At 41.4% G+C, this 24275-nt stretch overlaps 1 protein-coding gene across 6 annotated transcripts in view; it reads left to right on the forward strand.

Moving 5' to 3' along the window:
• Window positions 1-24275, forward strand: part of szt2 (SZT2 subunit of KICSTOR complex) — a 161174-nt gene that overhangs the window by 56167 nt on the left and 80732 nt on the right. For 5 of the 6 annotated variants that reach the window (XM_028586980.1, XM_028586986.1, XM_028586981.1 and 2 more), the window contains 11 exons: window positions 37-222; window positions 1033-1254; window positions 2303-2534; window positions 4400-4474; window positions 6931-7069; window positions 8176-8311; window positions 8606-8726; window positions 8913-9065; window positions 12901-13003; window positions 16022-16136; window positions 19117-19204. In XM_028586980.1, coding sequence (XP_028442781.1) covers window positions 37-222; window positions 1033-1254; window positions 2303-2534; window positions 4400-4474; window positions 6931-7069; window positions 8176-8311; window positions 8606-8726; window positions 8913-9065; window positions 12901-13003; window positions 16022-16136; window positions 19117-19204 — 1570 coding nt within the window. The remainder of the gene's footprint in view (window positions 1-36; window positions 223-1032; window positions 1255-2302; window positions 2535-4399; window positions 4475-6930; window positions 7070-8175; window positions 8312-8605; window positions 8727-8912; window positions 9066-12900; window positions 13004-16021; window positions 16137-19116; window positions 19205-24275) is intronic. The other variant, XM_028586982.1, reaches the window with a different exon arrangement.

The following is a 24275-nucleotide window of genomic DNA, read 5'->3' on the forward strand; positions in this document are numbered from 1 at the left end:
TGAGCTGGTCCTGGTTTTTACACTCTTGTGTTTCAGATCCGCTGGCTGCTGGAGGATGAGATTGTTTCCACGCTGCGTCACTCTCGGGTCATCAGCTCGGCCACGCTGCAGAAAGTAGCGGAGCATGTTGTGCGCTCCAGCGGGCGGCCCCACTGTCACTGTGAAGATGTCCCACTTCAGTTTGTCTTCGGGCCGGAGCAGTCTCTGGAGAAATTCAAAGAGGCAGGGACACACACACACACACACACACACACACACCCACACACTCGGAAACACACACACACTCGGAAACACACACACACACACACTCTGAAACACACACACACACACACTCGGAAACACACATGCAAAACAGAAGTGATGTTTGTGTTTTTTTTCGCCTTTTGTAACAAATGCGCAGGTAATTCGCTCTCTCTCACACACACACACACACACACACACACACACACACACACACACACACACATATACATATACATACATACATGCATACAAAAAACACATACACTTGCACACACGCATTGATTCCAATGGAGGTGATTCCTTTCCTTCCATCTCCACAAATATAATGGTCAGTATATCAATATAATTTTTTCCTCCCATTCGGTTTGTGTGTAACACAAAATGTACAGTTCGGTACGTACTGTGGTTTCGGGGTCATAGTTTGGTCAGTTTTCAGTACAGCAGGAAATCAAAATTGTACAATATGACATTTGTCTCATTTGTTTTATAAACAATACATTAAATGGTGGCTCATTGGCCACAACTGTTACTGCAACATGTATGGTGTTGGAAAAAATCTAATCTAAAAATTTCAGCAATACTCCCATCATTATTACAAAAGACTTGAACTTGCATATTTGCATCTATAATTATGAATACAAATATACTACTTAAAAACAAATGAGTTACCTTGTCATTGTACAGGATGTGTGCTGAGTGCTTGTCTGTAGTAGAGAACACATTTCAGTGTCTGGACACAGTCAGGATGTATGACTCTGTTGTATGATCGGATAATGTCTGGTCCCGCAGGAGTTCCGCCGAATGTCTTTCTCTGGCTACGTGTTGAATGGAGAGCAGGGCAGCTTCTACTACATGTCCCTGAGCAGACTGCACATTCAGCGGATCCACGCTGCCAAGAGGCTGTCTGAGAGCGCCACCGCCCCCCCACAGCACACCGACGCCTGCGGTGCTGGAGCACAGGTGGAGGACGGGTTGCTGGAGGGTGAAGCAGAGGTCCAGGCAGACAGCGAGGTCAGATGCGTCGTCGATGCCAGATACTTGGTGTCCGCGTTTGTCTAATCGTTCTAAGGGCTCCTGCACGCTGGCTGCGTGGCGTGAGCGTTTCTGTTGCGTGGCGGCTGCGTGGCGTTTTCTATAAACGTGTCTGATGCGGCTCTGCTGCTGCTAGCCTTGTCTGTATACATGTATGTTTCCCATTGATAAAATGAAATAATAGCGTGTTCTTCAACTTTATTTTGTCAATATTTTTATGACAACGTCGGCAGTATTGACGGCTAAATAGGCTACAGAATATTTCGGTCTGTATTGACAGGTGTCATATTTGAAAATCGATAATAATAATAATATTTTTTTTTTTAAGATAATTTTTGGGGGCATTCTTAGGCCTTTATTTTCAGAAGACAGATGAAGACATGAAAGGAGAGAGAGGGGGGGGAATGACATGCAGCAAAGGGCCGCAGGTCGGAGTCAAACCCGCGGCCGCTGCGTTGAGGAGTAAACCTCTATATATGTGCGCCTGCTCTACCAACTGAGCGAACCCGGCCACATCATTTTTTTTTTTTTTAATTACATTTATATCTGCATTTATGTCAAAACCTAGAGCCTTTTAAACATCAAAATGTCATTTATTAAATTTATTTGTGTCAAAATGACATATAAACATCTTTTCCTATTCTATTTTGCCTGGAAACGCTTCCAACACACTTGCGTGTCGCTTAAAAAATATAGGCGTTGGTTCTATTTCTAGCATGCATGCGTTTTCAGCGTGGCTCGAGCCGCGCCTGAGAGGTGCTTGTCACGCAGGCAGTGTGGAAGCTCTAACCTGGTAACATGGGAGCCGACATAAAAACGGACACGCCACGCAGGCATTGTGCAGGAGTCCTACGTGTTTAGTTTTATTTTCTTTGACATTCACATTAGTACAGGTACAGGGCCGTGTTTTTTTTTGGATAGCATTTTCAAAGCTCAGCAACGGGGGCGTCCGGCTCTGAGATGTCTTGATGAAACATGTTTCTATGAATTTACCACTTATTTTGACTTGAACTCTGCCCAACTGCAGAGTGAAGACAAGAAGCCCCCCAGTGTTGCTGCTGACGCACCCGCTGACACAGCAGCAGAAGCCACTCAGCCAATCAGAGGCTTGAAGCCGGAGGCAGATGACACGGTTTCCCAGAGCTCAGTCAGCATGGTGACCCCCCAGCTCCACACTGACCGCTGCACAGAGCCCACCTCCCCCCCCAAGACGCCATCCAGTGTCAGCCTGGCTGAGTCCATGCAGTCAGCCTCTCACAGTGAGTCCAGAGCTGCAATGTGTTACTAAGGCATTTAATGACATGCTTTCTAATAGTTGTTACAAGCCCTCCAATGGATTAGGATGTCTACCTAATAGGGCTGCAACTAATGATCTTTTTATTGTTGATTAATATGTTGATTATTTCCTCGATTATTGGATTAGTCCTTTGGTTTATTAAATGTCAGAAAATGTTGATAAATCTATCATAGAGGAGTAGAGGAGTAAACACACACACAGACAGACACACACACACACTAGAAAATATCTTACTTTAAAGTCTTACTTTAAAAAAAGAAAATTATACAAACCAAATAATTGATTATCAAAATAGTTGGTGGTTAATTTAATAGTTGACAACTGAAAATAGCAATTATTCAATTTCTCTTTGCAGTTCTACTGTCTAACAGTAATTATTATTCATTACAAGTGGGATCACAACACTTTAGGAGTCACGGTGTGATCATTCTTATAATGCCTCAATGACTGCTTATTTTTTTAATGTTTTTGTATGTGTGACATGTTTTCACGTGTCATTTTTCACTTTTTGTATTGCTGAAATGATAACTCAAGTAATTGCATAAACAAACCAAAGAAAATGAATCAACACTAGGGATGCTAATTTAGACCGATAGTTTGACCGATAGCCGACCCTCGTTTCACCGATCATTACCTGTTAACCGACGTGCAGACATTGGAGTCCCAGTCCACCCGTCCAGGACGCTTGGACATACTTTCTGTCCGGGGACAGCAGCAGACTGTCGCGCAGCCACGATGTCCCGTGCATTGTCGAGGACACATGCAGACACGTTCCTCGACGCGCACGCAACCGACACCCGCAGCAGTCCGAGCCCGTCTCCTGTTCTTCTTGTACAATGCAAAAAAAAAAAATGTCAAAGATAATTTTATATATTTTATTTTTTCTTTAATCACCAGGACAGCATGAAAGAGGAGAGAGAGGGGGAAGACATGCAATTAAACCTGCCGCAGGTCCGGTTCGAACCCGTGACCTCGGGAATGCCTTGAGGAATAATCCTCTACATAGGGGGCACGATCTACCAACTGAGCTTTCTTAGCTGTTTAACTGATAGTATTAATCGGGCAAAAGTATTATTGTCGGTTAACATTTAAACGCTTAATCATTAACATCCCTAATCAACCCCAACTTTGATTAATTTATTAATAGTCATATTAGGTTTAAAGTCATCTACTAAGCATATCAGTCTCTGGTTCGACTTTGGGTAAATGTGAGGTGTTTTTATATTACTGTAGATTGAATCATGGGTTGTCTGACTGATTCAGTAGCGCCTGGCGTGTACTAGTTAGCAGCCAATCTCTTAAATGCTGAATACAGTTGTATTTCAGGGTACTTGCAGCCTGTCTGCAGCTGGATCGCTATCAGACATTCACATTATTGGATCCGTCAGGGGCTTTAGGTGTTCCTCTGCTATGTTTTCAACCATTGTTACCAAATCATTCAACTGCATGGGATGGACGTTTTGGTGGTCATTATTGGAGAAAATCGGTTTAAGTTTCATGGCGACATGATGAGATTTCAATCTAGCTCTATACTGTGGGCCAAAGTATACAACCAGTCAGAGTTTGCTTTGTGAGCCCCACTGTGAGTTGTGTTTAATAAGACATTATTCATTCATCTTTATCGAGGCAAATGTGACAATTAATTGTGATATCGTCCAGCTCTTTCATGTTACTATTCCAAACAAGAGGATGAAGGCAGGGTTGTCCCTTGTCTCCAACTGCTCTCTCAGGCTCTGAGGGTGTGCCATCTGGCTGAGCTCACCTCTTGTTTTTGTGATTTGTGACTTGTCATTCTGCTGACCGAAATGTCAAATAATCTTTCCCCAGGCTGTGGCAAACTCCGGCCGAGTCGAGTCCAGAGCGTGGTCTCCAGCCAGGGCAGTCTGGACTCAGACATGCAGGGTAAGTTCTGCTGGACCAGCGTGATCAGTGTCAGAGACGTTTGAAGAACAAAGTGATTGGGACAAATTTGAAATTCTTTAGCTCAGACATCTTCAACAGGGGGTTACTGAGAGTTACTGCAGCGGGGGGGCCTAGATTATTGTTTGATAATTTTTTTGATAGTTTCTTTTTTTCTTTTTATTTAAATATATCTGAAAATATACATTAACATTAATCTAACACATTATTAGCAAATCCTTTTTGCAAAAAACAAAAAACCAAACATTTAATTTACACAATATTGATGATAGGCTTACTATAGGTAAGACATTAAAACTTGATGTGTAAATAATATGTGAATATCAATTTTCATCCATCCGGCCCAGTTTAATATGCAATTAAATGTTATACAATGTTGTGGCCAGGATAGTTCAGTCGGTAAAACGGGTGCACATATAAAGGGGTTCATGCCTCGACGCTAAAGGTCCAGGGTTTGAGTCTGATTTCCTGCATGTCTTCCCCCTCTCTCTCCCTCTTTCACTGCTTTCCTATCAAGGCGGAAATGCCCAAAAATAATCTTGAAAAAAAATTTGTAGTTGGGGGTTCCTGCTCTCTCTCTCTTTTAGCTAAAAAAAACTTGAAAGACCCCTGCTTTAGCTCATTTCTCACCAGCTTGTTAGCTTTACACTTAAAGAAAATACAAACCTACAATATGAAAGCTGCACACAGGTTAACTTCCACATCCAAAACACTTTAGACCAAAATGAGTTTCCCAGTGTAAGAGCATTTGACCACACTGCTGCCATGTAGTCAAGCTTGAAGAATGTATTTTCTATTTCTTCTAGCTGTGAAGAAACATCTCTATTATTTTAGTTGGTCCGGCTTAAAATCGTAATAGTCTGTGTTTCTAAGAATACATTTGACTGAATTACAAAAGTTGTTGCGGCTGGAACTGAGCGCCATCCAGCTGCTGGTAGTCTGGTACACCGTTCTAATATACTCTATAGTACAGTTCACCCAGGTAAATAGCATCCATCTTGTGGACAGTTTACGTCATTACATTTCCTGGACTATTTTCTACACTTTAAAATTGATGACATCACAACTTTTTGACATTGGCCACATTAGCCAGCTCTTACTGGGGCATCCTGAGGCGTTCTCAGGCCAGGGTGGAGATATAATCCCTCCACCTATTCCTGGGTCTTCCCCGAGGCCTCCTCCCAGCTGGCTGTGCCTGGAACAACTCCCTTGGGAGGCGCCCAGGGGGCATCCTTACCAGATGCCCAAACCACTTCAACTGACTCCTTTCCACGCAAAGGAGCAGCAGCTCTACTCAGAGTTCCTCACGGATGACTGAGTTTCTTACCCTATCTCTAAGGAAGCCACCCTCCTCAGGAAACCCATCTCAGCCGCTTGTACCCCGGATCTTCCGTACTCTACATATTAAAACAAAACAATACATGAACCTTAAACCCTGAATATGATAAAATGGTTTCTATATTTTTGCTCAAAATTGTTCCTATGAGTGGCGCCTGGATAGCTCTCCTAGTAGAGTGTGTGCCCCATCAACAAAGGCTCAGTACTTATTGCAGTGGCTGCCAGTTCGACTCCGACCTGCTTCCCTTTGCTGCATCTCATTCCCCCTCTCTCTCTCCCCTTTCACATCTTCAGCTGCCTTATATAATAAAGGCCTAAAATGCCCCAAAAATAATCTTAAAAAAAAAAAAGTTTCTATGACCTTATATTTGAACTTTTATAAAAACTTTATATAACATTTATCCTCACATTTATTTAAAAAAACACCAGGAATTGTATGCTAAGTGTGCAATGATGCCGGAGGTCCAGAAAAATCAGAAGCTTGTCATTAAGAAACACATCAGAATGAAACAAATATCAAAATAATATTAAATGCCTGTGTTTAATTTTTCAGTGGAACTTTATTCCAATGGCAAAGTTTCCTTTTTCCGTTTAGGTTTTGTTTTCAATGCCAAAATTGAATGTCACGGTCATAACTCAGTACTAGATCTGCTAGAGATAAAGCTCAAGGCACATGATTCATTTTATCCAGTGATGTTAATGGCAAAGCTGTTTGTAAATATTATAATTTCATCTATGGTCCGTTGTGTACATTTATGACCACCAGAATTGGAGCCTGGTAAAGTCAACTCAATCTTAATAGGTCCAAAGCTCAGACTGTAGAATACAAAACTGTATCATTTATAATTGTTTTTTAGTTAATTCTTATTAGTAGGTATTATTAACACAATAATGTGCAGCCCTAATAGTAAACCTTGTGGAACACCACTGATTGTACTGCATAATACTCAAACAATTACAAAGCATTTCAAAGACTTTACTGACATTGATAAATCATGCTGCAGAGATGAGAAGCTGCTGTTACCAACCTGTACAGACTTGGCATGACTTAAATAATGCTAATAATGTAAATTATGTTGTTTTGCTTTGTGTGTTTGCAGGTTACGATGGCGGCAGCAGTGACTCGGAGTGTGAGAGCCCCACCCTGGATGATCAGGAGGGTCAGTCACCGCTGATGCCTGACTTCTGGCTCATTGTCAAGATTCACCAGGACAGAGTGAAGGTCTACTCCCATTCCAGGTGAGACAACCCTTAGACAATGCTCTAAGCACCACCGTTGATTCCTGCTATATGTTAATAGTCAGCATGTAGTCTGTGGCCGATATTTATCAAGCAGTTCAGAGATTTTTACCTAGTCCAGAATTCTCAGAATGGCACGTCTCAGCTTGTTCTGTTAAAGTGCTCATATTATGCTTTTTGGCTTTTCCCCTTTCCTTTATTGTGTTATATATCTTTTTTTGTGCATGTTATAGGTTTACAAAGTGAAAAAGCCCAAGGTCCACCCCAAAGGGACCATCTCCAACAGAAAACACTGTTCACAAACTGCTCCAAACAGATCTATTGTAGTCCAGCCTTTATTTCAGTGACAAACATGCATCCCTTTGTAACACACGTTATAATGCTCGCCTAGCTGCTAGCATGGCACGCCCTCATACTCTGCTTCTGACTGGCTAGGAGTCCTTACCTAGCTACTGCACATGTGCGACTCCCAACAAAGATGGAATAAAAGTGGGATGCCTCACTCTGTAGCTAAAACAGAGAGCTTAACACACAGGGTGAAAAGAGGAGCTGCAGCAAAGTGCAAAAATATGGTGTTTTTTGAAAATTAAACCATGTAAACCTATTCTGATATAACCTCTGACTACAATTATGAACCTGAAAATGAGCATAATATGAGCACTTTAATCTCAGAAGTAAAAGAAAAGTTTACTGCAAATTCATCCTGTATTCAGCTACTGTGTTACAGGCTGAGAACTCATCATTCATGTCAGTTTAAACATTTTGTGAATGTCATTCGCTCTCAAAGGAAAATATATTTTCCTTGCTGTGAGAGTAATTGAGTTCCAGTCAAACGTTGAGCACAATTCCTTGGGCGGCTTCTATACGCTTGATCGCGGCTGATCATTGGATCCCATACATGTCTGAGGATTAGGGCTGGGTATCGTCGTTAACATTTTTTCGATGCCAATACAGTGACTTCGATATGAACCCCTTAGGTATTGAAATTGGGTATTGAAAGATGAGGCATTTTTCGATACTCAAGCCTAAGGAGGCAATTCGGTCGGTGCCTAAAAAGTACTGAATTCGGCAACCAGCCCTACTGAGGATTTGTCATATTTTTGCAGGTGCTTCACAGAAGGCAAAGAGGCCAGTGCTGAGATGTTGGAGAAGAAGGAAGAAGAGCAGGAGCCGCCTGAATACTTACACCTGCATCAAATGGTGGTCAGGAAGATCAGCGAAATGTGCAGAACAGTCAATCAGGTAGCTACATCACAGAGCAGCTGCAAACGTTACTACAAATGTGTTAAATCGTACAACAGAAGTAACATTGCCATTTTGTGACCATATTGAAAGGAGCATAGTGATAACTAAACACATATGTACCTCACTACAGTTGGTGTGTGTGTGTGTGTGTGTGTGTGTGTGTGTGTGTGTGTGTGTGTGTGTGTGTGTGTGTGTGTGTGTGTGTGTGTGTGTGTGTGTGTGTGTGTGTGTGTGTGTGTGTGTGTGTGTGTGTGTGTGTGTGTGTGTGTGTGTGTGTGTGTGTGTGTGTAGCGTATGCTTCTGCAGGACCTACACGACAGCCACGTGTGTAACTCTCTGCTGGTGGCTGAGAGTGAGGAAGACATCTGGAAGAACGAGTCTCTCTACAGGCAGAGGCTCAACACCTCCGACGGTAAGTCAGCAGAAACAGATAGTTTGCTTTTATTTTGTGTGCGCCCCAAGACAATGTTGTGTGCATGGAAGGATGCTTTTAGTAATTTGGCTGAACAGACACTTTAATGTCTTTTCAGCCAAACTTTGGATGTCTCATGTTTACACCTGACCCCTATGTTTTTTTAATATTTCACTCTTGACACAGATTACAACACAGAAGAGAGCTACCCGGCCCGAGACTACCTGGCAGCCACCATGCAGTTTATCCCCGGACATTTTGCCTGTGACGTGGTGTGGAGCACAATCATCCACATTCACCCACGCCTTAAGATGGGACCCAGCAACGGGGTAACCCGGGGTGAGTGGCAGACGCTTGGTTTTGGATAAAAACCATGTTCCTATATATGGTTGACAAATCAAATATGTGCAAGTTATTGGAAAACCAGTCCTACGTATTACAGTTAGAGTATTCACTTTGCTGAAGATGACTCTGGAAAAAATTATTTAAAATGTTAAATTGAAGTGAGTGGAGCCTAGGTCTGACATTTCTGTGAGGAATCTGCTCTTCTTTTTTCAATTCAAAGAAGGTGACTAAAAAGCTCTATAATATATATATATATATATATATATATATATATATATATATATATATATATATATTAGGGCTGGGCGATATGGTTGAAAACTGTATCACGATATAAGTTTTTCATATCGGTCGATATCGATAATTATTGATATTTTTTATGACCTACAGTGGGGGAAATAAGTATTTGACCCCTTGCTGATTTTGCAGGTTTGCCCACTTACAAAGAATGCAAAAATCTACAATTTTAATCATATGTACATTCTAACAGTGAAAGACAGGATCCCAAAGAAAATTCCAGAAAATCACATCATATGAATTTATTAAAATTGATAACCATCTGATGAGGAAAAACAAGTATTTGACCCCCTGGACAAACAGCATGTTAATATTTTGTAGAAAAGCCATTATTGGCCAGCACAGATGTCAAACGGTTTTTATAGTTGGTGACAAGGTTTGTGCACATTTCGGCAGGGATGTTGGCCCACTCCTCCCTGCAGACAGCCTCCAAATCATTCAGGTTCCGAGGTTGTCGCCTGGCAACTCAATTTTAAGCTCCCTCCAAAGATTTTCAATCGGATTCAGGTCTGGAGACTGGCTAGGCCACTCCAGAACCTTGATGTGCTTCTTCTTCAGCCACTCTTTTGTTGCTTTGGCGGTGTGCTTAGGGTCGTTGTCGTGCTGAAATCCTCGACCCATCTTCAGCTCTCTCACTGAGGGAAGGAGATGTCGGTCCAGAATTCCACGATACATGGCCCCGCCCATCCTCCCCTCAATACGATGGAGTTGTCCCGTCCCCTTGGCTGAAAAGCACCCCCAAAGCATGATGTTGCCACCACCGTGCTTGACGGTGGGGATGGTGTTCTTTGGGTTGTACTCGGTGTTCTTTGCCCTCCAAACACGACGAGTTGAGTTGAGGCCAAAAAGTTCTATTTTGGTCTCATCTGACCACATCACCTTCTTCCAGGCCTCTTCTGAGTTGTCCAGGTGGTGAATGGCGAACTTCATGCGGGCCTGTACATGTTTCTTCTTGAGCAGGGGGACCTTGCGTGCGCTGCAGGATTTCAATCCATGACGGCGTAGTGTGTTACCAACCGTTTCTTTTGTAACTGTGGTCCCAGCTGCCTTCAGTTGATTCATCAGTTCCCCCCTTGTGGTTTTGGGATGATTCCTCACCGTTCGCATGATCAGGGACACCTCACGAGGCAAGATCTTGTGTGGAGGCCCAGACCGAGGGAGGTTGGCGGTGGTGTGGTGCTTCTTCCATTTCCTGATAACTGCACCGACAGTTGATCTTTTTCTCCAAGTTGCTTTCCGATTCTCTTGTAGCCCATCCCAGCCTTGTGCAGATCAACAATCTTGTCCCTGATGTCCGTAGAAAGCTCTTTGGTCTTGCCCATGGTGGTGATCTTGGATGCTGGTTGTTTGGGTGTTGACAAGTGTCTTTTATACAGGTAACGAGGTGAGGCAGGTGTATTTGATGTAGACAATTGGTTTGGATTGGGGCTGTGTCTTAAAGAAAGACTAACTGGCTTGTAGGAGCCAGAATACTTGCTGTTTGTCCAGGGGGTCAAATACTTGTTTTTCCTCATCAGATGGTTATCAATTTTAATAAATTCATATGATGAGATTTTCTGGAATTTTCTTTGGGATTCTGTCTTTCACTGTTAGAATGTACATATGATTAAAATTGTAGATTTTTGCATTCTTTGTAAGTGGGCAAACCTGCAAAATCAGCAAGGGGTCAAATACTTATTTCCCCCACTGTATTTAAAATAAGGACCAGGAGAAAAATATATTAAATTTAAACATTTTTATTTTAAACTTAACCCTGCTCTGATTATAATCCCCTCAGTTATAAAAGTAGAAATGTCAACACAACCATGGAAAACACTCAAATAATTAAAATGTAAACAGGTCTAAAATCACAATGAACACTTAACAATTATCTCTTAACATTAAGGTGCAAAATTAAAGAATAAGTAAGAAATGCTTAATAAAGTGTCATAAAATAGTGCAAAGTGTTAGCTAAATATAAGAAACCTGAGAAGGAACTATTTTCTGCAGGTTTAGTGCTAGGTTGGTAACCTGGCTTCTGGACAGTGCTCAGCATATCTGCCTCCGTAATTTCTTTGTAGCGTTTAGTAAGGCGCTGACTCTCCATGGTGGTCTGCTGCTTGTGCGGTGTAGCAGCTGCAGATGTTGTTGGACGTTGATGGCGAATACGGCTGTGCTCGAAAGTGTGAGCGCGGCTAAAGTGGTAAAACAAGTTTGTGGTCGTACCAGTGTTGGTGGGGACGACGGTCTGACGACATTGGTCTGACTACGGTCAGACTTATAAAATCCCCAAAACTGCCATACTGACTTTTCCTGTTTTATCAACGATTTCCTCGCTCGCTGCGGCACTCACTTTTCACTCCACGCCGGTTCTGTTATTGAAGAACACGAGACAGCGATGTGGCGCAACCAAACATGATACTGATACATGATTGGCTGTTAGAGTGTCACTCCCCACATTGCTAGGTTGCCAGAGAGTGAGGGCCTTTGTTCATGCAACCAAACTTGATTCACAACCTCTGGTTTCTTCTGATGAAGAAAAACAAGTTATCGAACGTTTTATCGACCGCATTTTCTATTGATATTGATTATGTGTCTATCGCGATACATATTGTTATCGTTTTATCGCCCAGCCCTAATATATATATATATATATATGACATATATATGACATATATATATATATATATGACATATATATGATCCATATTTATTGTCACATGGAATCCATTAACAGTACAGGCTTTCCCCCAGAAAAGTTGTTAAGCCCAGTGGCAAGTGTCTTTTTCGAAGAGGGCCCGGCTTGGGCCAGTCCCATACAGATGGTAGCATTTATGTAGAGCCCAATAGTTTCTGTGATAACAGAATAATGGATGAAATAAAGAATAAAAAAACAGATTCCATAGGGCCCTACATTACATTAAGTCAGTGCTAAAAGCTAACTGGAGATTTAAGAAATATGACTATGTCTAAGTTTCCAACCGAGCCGCCCCACTGTAACTGTAGTTTAAAAAACATCTTTAAAATATATCAAAGAATATTTCCCAGTGGCATAGACCTGTGGGGGCAACTTAGGCCCAGAGGGCCACCAGGCTTGCAATACACTGGTGGAAACCCTGCAGTACTGTGGCACTCCTTTTAAGGCACACTTGATCAATTACATTAATAAGCCTACACTTAAAGCTATAGTGCGTAGTTGCCCCCATGAGGAATTCTAAGTAATGACAACAAAACTGTCGGCACGTCTACATGATAGCCTTCCATGACCCATGAATAGTAATTTCTAGAAGTGTTCCAATTGAACACTGTCTCTGTTTCCCACGATAATTAGTACCAAATTACTTGTCCTTTCCACAATCCTCAAAGACATTACAGTAACGGACATCTTGCAGAAAATGATGGACATCCGGTATAATTTCCAGCGGCACCTGAACAATCCCGGAAATGAAACGTCGTCGATATAGACTAATGTAGTGATGATCCTCTTGAAATGAATAAATTGATGTCGCAAACCTGCTAAACCTGTCAAAATGTTTTTGTCTCCCTATGGCAGCGATCCAGGCGCTGCGCTCTGTGCTCAACTCTTTCTGTGTGGTCAACAGGAAGAACATGTTTGTCTACCAGGAACGTACAACCAAATCAGTCTTCTACCTCAGGTTAGACTTTCTCATCATTATTCAATGTTTACTTCTTCACTACTTCACTGGATTTCAATCTTTCCCTGCTAGGGTTCGGACTTTAATTCAATACGTTTTTCAGCATTTTTCAACCCCAAATTCACTAAAACGCAACATCTCATAAACCTTTTTACATGCAGTGCCTTGGGAGGGCTGTTGCAGCTCACCTACAAACTTTACCCTCAAAGGGAGACACTGAGCTTTGGGGAACATTTTCCATCAGCCTGCAGGAAGGGAAAATACACCCACAGATGTTCTCAAGGCAGCTATATTGTTAAAAGGAAATCAAACTTGGCTGGAAATTGATCTGCTGTCAAACACGGCCTTGCGATTAAACCGAATTTCTGGACGCCCCGAGCCAGATGGCGGAGCTTCCATCTAATAACTGTGAGGTTGGAGGGAACAGTCCCTGCTTACACAGTTCAAAAATCATTACACATCTTCAACAAGACTGGGCTCAACGGGAGGTATCGTGGGAGTGAGCAGAAGGGAGAGTAAAGACAGGAAGTTAAAGAAGGTATACCAAAGAACTGTCTCTGGTTATACCATGGTCTGGGTGAATACTCAATTCTGATTGGTTGCAGGGTGTACTTGAATAGGACCGGCTCCTACCTACTAAGGCCCGTTACACACTGCACGCGTCGCGCAAGCGTGTCAGCTGCGTGGCGTGTCCGTTTATATTTCGGCTCCCATGTTAACAGGTTAGAGCTTACACACTGTGTAAGTGCCTGCTAGAAATAGAACCGACGCCTATTTTTCACGTGAGACGAGAGCTTGTTGGAAGCGTTTTCAGGCAAAATAGAATAGGAAAATATGTTTATATGTCATTTAGACATGAATGCAAATTAATAAATGACATCTTGATGTTTGAAAGTCTAGGTTTTGACATCAATGTAGATATAAATGTAATACAAAATTTCAGATAAAAGATTTTCAAATATTGCACCTGTCATACAGAACGAAATATTCTGTAACATATTTTGCAGTCAATACTGCCAATGTTGTCTTGCTTTAATCAAATCAGTAGGCTATATATAAATGGTAGGATAGGCTACGATAACAACGTAGTGTGTGTTCTGAGTGACGGTCCAACATCAGATAGGCTATATAGGCTCTTTACAGCTACACAAAGTTGTTATAAACAGCCCACTTACCCATTTTTCAGAGTTTGAATCTGTCGGCACTATGTCCCGAGATCAGCCCTCCCTGTACCTAGCAGCAGGAGCAGCGCCGCGTTAGACACGCTTCTGGTGTGTAGGACACTGAAAAATCCACGCAGCTGACACGCAGCTGAGACGCAACAGAAACGCCACGCTCTCGTGACGCGTGCAGTGTGTAACCGGCCTAAGTAGTTCTGGTGAGACTTGAGACTCTGGTGAGTCTGTTTACCGTTCTAAATGAATGCACTACATGTTATATTTTATTTCCTTCAGGGCGTTGTCCTCTGAACACCACAGGATGGCACTAACCAGGGGCTGATTCCAGGATTTTTTGAGTGGGGTGGCACAGGGTGGTCAGGGAAGGATTTTTATTAAAATCTGCTTAGATATATAGGAAATATTGGAACGGATAAAACAACACAATGTAATTCTGCTAAATAAAACACATTAGTTATTAGTTTCACTTGTTTTCATTTCCAACAAATTGCATAATGAGAATTCAATAGAAATTTTCTATAGGCTGCCTTTAAAAAATAAAAAAATAAAACTATTCCAGTGCTGGTTCCATGGTATCAGATAGTCGTAATGGAAACGTTAATTGGTTATGTGACAAGGGCTGGGAAAGATTGGCAGAACAGGCAGCCAAGTGACAGTACTCTGATCCAATGGAAATCACAACTGTCAGATTTACAGCACTCTAGCCCAATTGATTGGCACCAGTGTGGGCCAATCGTATTTCAGGGTGGGCCAGCGCCACCCCGTGCCCCCCTTCTAGCCTCTGGCACTAACACACGTAGCTAAGATCTGTCCTGTTAACTGGAGCAGTGAACAGTGTGTGCACTGCATAAGAACCTTATGGGATGGGAATGACTGCTCCAGGTATAAGTCAAGTCCTCAGGTGTTACCAGGGAAACGGCGCTATCCCTTATATAATACCATGCCGCTGTAAAGACACACAACTAATCATGTGGCATTGTCGACCACTTCATGTATACATTGGTACATTGTATGATGGGGCTGTTCATTAAGCAACATTACCAGTTAGGTCACTTCAATAAATTGTGGTTGTTTTCAGGATTTCAGGTTAAGCTCGGTCCCTTAAACTAGGTTTATGGTCGCCGCGGTGATCCCAGCTCGAGGGCGCGCGGCATGAAATGACGTCTCAACAGCTGCCGTGGCTGTGCACCTCTGAATTTTTGTAGGTGCGCGCGCTGCGCTTTCACTTCAACACGGTCGGCTGGTAAGAGCAGCTTACAAACATCTTTGTGATTCTTCATGTACAGACCACAGAGAGTCAACAGCCTTAAATATGTGGTCAGAGAGAGACACCACACTGTATTTTTAATAGAAACATGTCACATGTTACATTTCTTCTTCTTCTTTTTTAAGAAGAAGTTTAATCATGGTTAGTAAACCCATTTAAGCCAGGCTTATCAAAATAAACCCTGCTTCTTTAGGTAACCCTCTTGTGGTATATTATGGGGCGCTTAGTTCAGCTTGTACGCAGCAGCAGTGTAAACCCGCAAGGACCTGTTCTTATTCCCTTTTTTTCTTGAGCAAACTTGACACAATGTTTTTAGCTGCCATGCTGCCTTTCCAACACTTTCCTGGAATTATTAGTACATTAGTGAGAGTGGCTTTCAGATAAAAAAGGTAGGAAACACTGGGGAGGGACCAAAAAAAAGATAAGAGAGGACAGGATAGCCAGTGGGTGACATTTGATATAAATGGAAGAAGATGGAATTGTTCCAAAACTATCATAAGTACCTAACCTGATTACCTGCTAAATCACAAAGACATCAACTTCCTTACCTGTTGCTTGTGTTTATCTTACCAGACTTTGTGAAACATCGCTAACAGGGAAATACTCGGACGTGGATGGGAACCTCCACATGACTCGCTCCATTGGGCTTGCTAGGAGTCAAGAGCCCTTGTTTCCAGAGGAACCTATGGTAAGTAACCAAATTGTCACGTAGGTCCCATAAACCAATAGCCTGGCTCCGCCCTCCTACACAATTGCGCTCAATTTTCATTTCCCTTCAGTACTACGTCTGGGTTCGCGGTATAGTCTTGGGTTTTCTCCTTCAAAATTTTTGGCGGTCCAATCAGCGAACAGAGGGAGTAGCTGAGAACGATGACGTTGAGGCCATTTGCTAGAGTTCCGGCGGAGAAAGATGCGATCGAGCCGTTCGGTCCGTTGTGGCAACGCCGCCGAATATCCAGAAGTTAAAGCCTGAGCAAGAACAATCTTTGCTGAGTTTTAGTTGGTGGCCCTGATGTTGTGGGCTGAAATTCTTCAGCGTGTGTGCAGAAGATAACAAGTTTGCAATATGCAACACCTGCAAGGAAAAAGTAGGGCGTGGAGGGACGACACCAAAAACCAAAATCAAATTTTTTTTTGTTGGATATTGGATGTGAAAAGAAGGAAATGGTTCTAACATTGCACTTTAGATGTGTGTGAATTCCCCACACCAGGAGTAATTTATATAGTTCTATTTTATAGTGATCCATTATCTGTTCAAAAAATGTTCTATGTTCTGTGCAAAATGTTCTATTAAAATAAAGATTGAAAATAAATATTTGCGTGTGCTGTAAAGTGGTTAGAAAAAATGAAATCGGAATCGGCTAAAATCGGTATCGGCTGGCCTAGCTGGGCAGATCCAATAGTTTTAAACTTCAATAGAGTACCCGCCTTCAAGGAAGTTAACACTTGTCAATGGAGAGAGGCCAGACTCTCTGTACAAATGAAATGTACCAGAGTCTGGTAGGATCAGTCTAATAAACTAACACTAAAACACTCAAATTCTGGTTATGGTTCTTATCAGAGCTGAACGCTTCCTTGGACTCTAGTAAATTTGTAATTTGAGGACTCGACTTGGACGTCCCCTATGAGACTAGTCTACAGTATATCCACGGCGTTCCACTTTCGGGATTGCTCCCCAGATCATGTCAACATGCTTATCTTCTCAACAAAAATCAGTAGACTGGTGCAGAAGTTGTATGTGAGTTAGCCTACTGGTTATTTTTTATTAGGCTTTGTCCGTGCCTTGGATAGTTTTGATTCACATTTTGACAAAACCTGCCAGATCTAAGTATTATGTTGTTGGTTAATTTATTATTTAACATGATTCTTTTTATTTATTATTTTGGAACAAACGAGGGTCTCTGTTTAAGAATGCCGGCTCGCAGCTGCAGGTTCTGCTGCTTCAGAACACCGCACCACAGCGCATATGTCTATATCTATAACCTCCAGTTTAACTGCCACAAGTTGTTCTTCTTGTAATTAAGATCTCATCGAGGAAAAACACGCTGTATTTTTGTATTTTCATTGCATTTTTAATTTATAAAAAGTTAAATAAATAATTAATTTTAATATAAAAATATGAATGATTAATCAATAGTCGATCGTTAATTCTCCCGACCATCAACTAAGAAAATGTAATTGAATGCCCATCCCTAATGCACACATTACTGTTTCCATGACCAGTTTTAGATCTTAGATCAACAGTTTTTATGGATTTTAAAGAAAATACCAAACTAACAATCCACAACATGAACACATGAAATTAAGAGAAGATGAAACAATAACCATAATAATTCAAGACAATACAATAAAATAATAACATAGACAACAAACTGTAAACCAAATAAACATAATATGTGTATGTGGTAACACCATAGGCACATAGTATACACATCTCCACAGCACTTGGCTTCTTAGGAGCCCACTTTCCCCATTTCCTAGTGTAGACATTCAATCTAAAATGCATTCATTATGTGCATTTTAGGTGTATAACCTGTGATAATTTGTAGTCCCTGCCAGGCTTTCTTTGTGTCATATTTAAAAATGACTGCATTTTGTCTTTATGAGCAGCTTTGCACTCTGTTTTTTTTCTTCCTAATTCGATTCTGTACAGCTTTCTTTTCCTCTTTACTACCCCCTGATTTGAATAGCTTTTTTTTTTTTGATTAAGCAGTTCTTTCAGTTCAGGGGTGACCCAAGGTTTGTTATTTGGGAAAGGTTTTACTGTCTTTTTGGGAATGGTTAAGTCCCAAAAACTTATGGTTAAGTCCTTGATCTTGCAAACTGTTTATATGACATTTTGTCAAACGCCCCATCTCGCAAGCCCACTCTTGGATTAAATGTAGAGCTGGGCGAAATGGAGAAAATCAAATACTACAATATTTTTGACCTAATACATCGATGTGGATATTGCGGCGGTATTGTAGGGTTGACTATCGGTGCTTTCACAAAATATTAACTCAATGAGAGTTTTGTGCATCATATCACGATATTATGATATCCAAAATGTAAGACGATATCCAGCCTCATATATCGACGTCAATTACATATATTGCCCAGCCCTAATTGAAGGCACCCCTTCATTTCTCCATCCTCTGAAAATAATCTGTCTGGCTATCATTAAACTAGACTGGACCCGGCTTCTTATGTGCTTATCTATTCCGCTTAGAATTGATCCATCTCCTTGAATAAATAGTTTTGGGCTGAATGGAACCTGGGTCCCTGCAATCAGACATAGGTCATGTATCATGGTTCCATAACCAGTTTTAGATGTATGGCACATGTTGTCTGTAGAAGCAGAGAGGAAAAATACTGATTCTGAGATGTGTATTACAATGGAAACTGACAGTGACAAGGTTTACCTGCTCTTTTCTTCTCATCTCCAATTAAGTAGAAGGACTCATTAGTGAATAACAAGAGAAGGGCAGGATTTTGGTAAGCATTGCCTCACATGTGTGGGTTACATGAGGGATGCCAAGTCCCTGCACAAATGCTTCACACTACACCGAAAACATACTAAAACATACTAAATAAAAGGTCAGTCTGTGTAATCTTTCTCAAACTGGATTAGAGGTGTAGTCAGAGTGCTGGTGCTAGATTGTTGACATCATCGGTGTCTCTTTCTTCAGGGCTCCAGGTCTTCTGCGGACAGCTCTCGGCCAGTTGGACAAGTGGACAAACACATCCTGCTGCTGGTGCATGGAGTGGGAAATGCAGGTAAGAGCTGGGAAATGTCAAGGACTGATAATGATTTCAATGTTTTAGTATTAGCAAAAGTGATTTCATGTTAAAATGGTGGAGGTGTAATAAAAATCCATTCATCCATATTCAACCGCTTAGCTGGGGTTGGGTAATAAAAAAATCCAAGGTAAAACCAAGGTTCTTACAGGCATCCAGTAAGTGTGTTGCTAAAGACAGCTTCACCTCAGGGAAGATGGATCAGGGGGGGCGTGGAAGAAATCTTTTGTTGAAGAAGACTTCACTCAGGTTCCAAATCAAAGAAAATTATCTTTCTTAAACCTACATTGTGTAATTTTTTTGAGTTGATTCTTTGCAAAAAAAACCTTTGTTCATTCACAAATATGTGCTCATTCATGTGTAATTACTTTCACCAACTAATCAAAGTATTCTCGTACACGTAGAATCTGCCATTCAGAATCATTCAGAATACATACGAGCAAGTCGCTGGAATGGCTGCCGGCATGTTTCGCCTCCATCTTTAAAATACATGAGCCAAAGAGGGACATACCTCCGCCTTTCGCCCTTTTGCACTCAGTGGCACCGTGATGAATGCTAGGGGGAGATTACTCGCCAGGGAAGCGAAAAAGAGAATTAAAACGACAACACGACAGGCAAAGCAAGACCAATTGGAGTGGCTAGAACAGCTGCGTGTAAACGATGGAGATACGAAGAGCTAATTTCGGATTCGGCCACCGTAGCAGTAAAAACGCGATCGGAATGGGAGGAGCTAGAAAGTAATATTCAGTTGGTTGTGCTATACAATTTCACCGCCAGTTGGGAGAAATTCTTACACAATGTAGCTTTAATCTGATCAGAAGAAAACCGATGATTATGATGGAGTGGTCTCTGCACCTTTCTGCTCTGCATCCTAAGAGCATGGATTATATACACATTGGTCCGTGGTAAACAAAAGGGGAGGGAATTAACATAACCTTATACACGTCTGGTTCACAAGGCTAAAACGCAAACTAATGCTACATCCACACTAATACGTTTTTTTCGCTTTGAAAAGCATAACTTTTGCTAGAACCCCTAAAACTGAGACATTTGAAAACGCTGCTGACACTGTTTTTATTTCAAATACTCCAGGGTTGTCTTTTAGTCTGAACGGGCAGAACTGGAGACCAACACCAACATACGCTTACTGTCTGGGTCTTATCGGTCTTAGTCTGGATCAACAACATTTCATTTACTGGATAATCGCCGGATGTCCCTCGCCTTGCAAAACTTGGTTTGTTTCGGGAACCGGCAACAAACTTCGAGATAGCAAGCTTTGCCAGTTTTGCAGAAAATTTGGATGGTGATGTTCTTTCAGCGAATGGTTGTAAAGATTTACAAAGTATATGTTTACGGCATTTCCTCTCTAACTGGGACATTTTGGGATGTTTTAATGTGTCCCTAAGCAAGACCCTTAAAGCTGCTGTAGGTAAGATTGTGAAGATCCAGGACTTTGCCAACAAATTTGAACATCGACAACTTCTCAGTCCCTCCCCCCTTTCTGCTGCAGCCCAAACCGTCTCCTAAGCCCCGCCCACACAACGGAGTTTGACAGAACTGCTGGCATGTCAGACAACATGTTCCATAACTAATCGTTAACAACACAACGTTAACTTTACTCACCGACAGTAAAACTATGCTAACTAGCAGGCTACCGTTAGCCATTTCAGCATCACATCTGACCGACCACGTTACTATCATCCTCACCAACGTAGCTTTGTGGACTTCTGACTACTAATAACCAAGTGAATGATAAATCATTCATGGTAATTATGTTACCTGTCGAGAAGAAATGTGGCTACGTCTGCATCGTTCTTCAGATCTTTAAAATCCTGCACTCACGCCACCTCTGAAAAGCTACTCTAATATTCACCGGAGTTTGGGGAAACCTTTCTGCAGCTCGTGAACCGGGAGCACAATGTGCATTACCGCCACCAACTGGACTGGAGTGTGAACGAGAGATAAATACAGAAAATAAATAAACCAAAATAAAAAAATTTAAATAAAAAAAACGAATATTTGAATGTCAAATTTTCAAATCGAATACCAACCCACCGAACGAATATTCGGGTCCAGCCCTAACTGGAACATAGGTTCAGTTTCAGCAAATATGACAGAAAGTTAGTTTTATAAGACTTACCTACTGTATCTTTAACCCCTAGTTGCTCTAGAGGCATGTGACCTCTGAAATGTATAGCACTTGTAAGTTGCTTTGGATAAAAGTGTCAGCTAAATAACATATAATGTACTGTAATTGCTGTGGACAAAATACACACGGTGATACACTGGTAAGAACCAATGATGTTTAACCATGTATCCAGCTAATTTAAATAACTCAACGTTACTGTATTGTGTCAACAGTTAACTTCATTTAAAGTGCTCATATTATGCTTTTTGGCTTTTTCCCTTTCCTTTATTTTGTTAAATATCTTTTTTGTGCACATTTTAGGTTTACAAAGTGAAAAAGCCCAAAGTCCACCCCAAAGGGACTTACCATCTCCAACAGAAAACACTGTTCACAAACTGCTCCAGACTATTCTGATCTATTGTAGTCCAACCTTTACTTCCGTGACAAATGTGCGTCACTTTGTAACACACATTATAATGCTCGCCTAGCTGCTAGCGTGGCATGCCCTCATACTCTGCTTCTGACGGGCTAGTAGTCCTTACCCTAGCTACTGCTCATGTGCAACTCCCAACAAAGATGGAAACAGAGATGCCTCACTCAAGCATTTCAAAGATATTGAGATATACAAACGGAATACAAGTAGCATGGAAGTGCATTAATTAGGTTTTTAACTGAGATTTGTTATAATATATTTGATAATAGAACTTCTCACTTGCTTTGCCAAAGTTCAATGTAGAGGATATTAGAGAGGATATTTAAGAAGAATTCATGCAAAACAACCAATGTTGAACAGGTCAGACCTTAAACATGATCACTATGACATATGATTGTGAACATGTTGCCATGCTAACACTAGCATTGTTGTTGTTTCAATCCCCCTATTTATTTCAAAATCCACTGATTGTCCCCTCATTTTTCTCTTAGTACCTCTCATTTAACGTGCAAGGAGGACCATAATCACTGAATTGGGATGTTGGCTGTAGCTTAGATAAAATGCAGCTTCATGAAGATGAAATATTTACCATAGCTCTGCATGTGATTAATTCACAAATTGACATTTCACAGTGGTATTTACACGGTCACCCTCTATCTGTGGATAATTTGTGAACAAACATTACTCTCTAAGGCTGTAGAAGAGGGAGAAAGAACAGCGAGGCAGATCATGCATGAATGGCAAAGCAGTTCTCAACAACTCCCTAAATGCCATTGGCTAATCGCGTTGCTTGTGGTGTTATGGGATGAGGCATTTTAGAAGTGGATGGCAGTCAACACAAATGAAGGCCTGAAGCAGCACTCAGTGGAACAAGCTGGGGACTGATGCTGCTCCACTGCACTGACAGCATTATGACGAGGGGGTGGCGGAAACCGACTGAGTTAGAGTTTTGCAAACATCCTCTGCTGCACTTGTGTTCTCAGTGATTGTGGCTTGGTCCACTGACAAAGCAGGCATTTGTCACCTACTGCTCCTGACATATTTTGTAGGGAAAAAGCCTGAAAAGTAGGGGGTGTGTGAGTACCAAATTAGATTCAAATTAGATAAAAGTATGCTGTTTGTCATAGTCATGTCAGTTATGTGTGCTTGTGTTTTGACTTACTGAAATAAATGTAAAATAACACGGCACTGCTGATATCAATATTTGAGAGTTTAAAGGATGATGCTGACAAAAACCAGCAATGTGTTAGTTTGTCTCTCTATACTCTCTGACTTCCCCACCCTGTCTGTGGCTCTCCAAGCCCATTGGTTAGACTGGAATCTGACACCTCACAAATACATTATATCATTTCCTGAAACAGCTGATGAATGTAGTTTTTGGTTAACAGACAAGGGGAGTATTTTTAAATCTTTTTCACACTACAGTAATGCATACATAAACGTTTGTGATAAAGAACAAAAAAAAGAAATATTCTTTCAATGAATCACTTTTGGTGCTCTGTACAAACTGTAGTTGCTTGTTAGTTTCCAACTGACATGTCTGATATATCAACTCTACCTGTTATTTATACATGGGTATAACATACATATATTTTCTTGTGTAATAAATTGGTAACGTGTACTTATAATTATTAGATACATTTAATTTACAACATTCATTGCATTGCCTCCTTGACCTCAGTGCTTCTACTCAGTAAATTATGTCATCCTTATCAACCGTCTCAAGCATGAGCTGGGACTTAAGGGTACAGCACTGGATTGGTTCTCCTCCTATCTTGCCAACCGATCATTGTCAGTAAGCATAAACTAAACTCCTCTCCTCCCGCCAATCTCTCCTGTGGAGTCCCACAAGGGTCCGTCCTCGGCCCTATGTTCAGTTCACACCTGTATTATTCCTTGAGGGGAAATTTGATTGGCGGTAGCGGGCAAAACCACAAACACAACATAAAAAGGGCATGGGACATTTATCACAACAGTTACAGATAACAACCAGATAAAGAGTATAAAACCTTTTGAATGAAAGCCATGATAAAGTGCTGCTAAGCATTTCAAAGTTCATTGCAAATGAAGCACTTTTATTGCTCTTGGAACAAAGATGAATGTTATGCTCTACTTCTTCTACTTGCTTCCACTTGGTAGAATCATACATAAATATAACATCCCTGCCAGTGCTATGCCATTGATAACTACCCCTAGACCCAACTGCCAATCTGACATAAACTGCTTCAGGGAGTGCCTTGAGGATATTAAAAGCTGGATTGACCAAAGCCTAAATGATAAAAAAAACTACACACCAGTAACCTAGCCCCACTGTCCCCTTACTTCAAGCCCCATGCTACCGACCTTGCTTTCATCTTGGACTCTGCTTTAAAATTTGATAAACAGATAAATACAGTTGTCATGTCGAGTTTCTTTTAGCTCCGATCTATAGACAAATATCAGCCTTTAACTTTCTGCCCAGAGCGGGAAATAGCCATCCATGCCTTCAT

This window comes from Perca flavescens, chromosome 9 (genome assembly GCF_004354835.1).
Source record: "Perca flavescens isolate YP-PL-M2 chromosome 9, PFLA_1.0, whole genome shotgun sequence".
Classification (NCBI taxonomy): domain Eukaryota; kingdom Metazoa; phylum Chordata; class Actinopteri; order Perciformes; family Percidae; genus Perca; species Perca flavescens.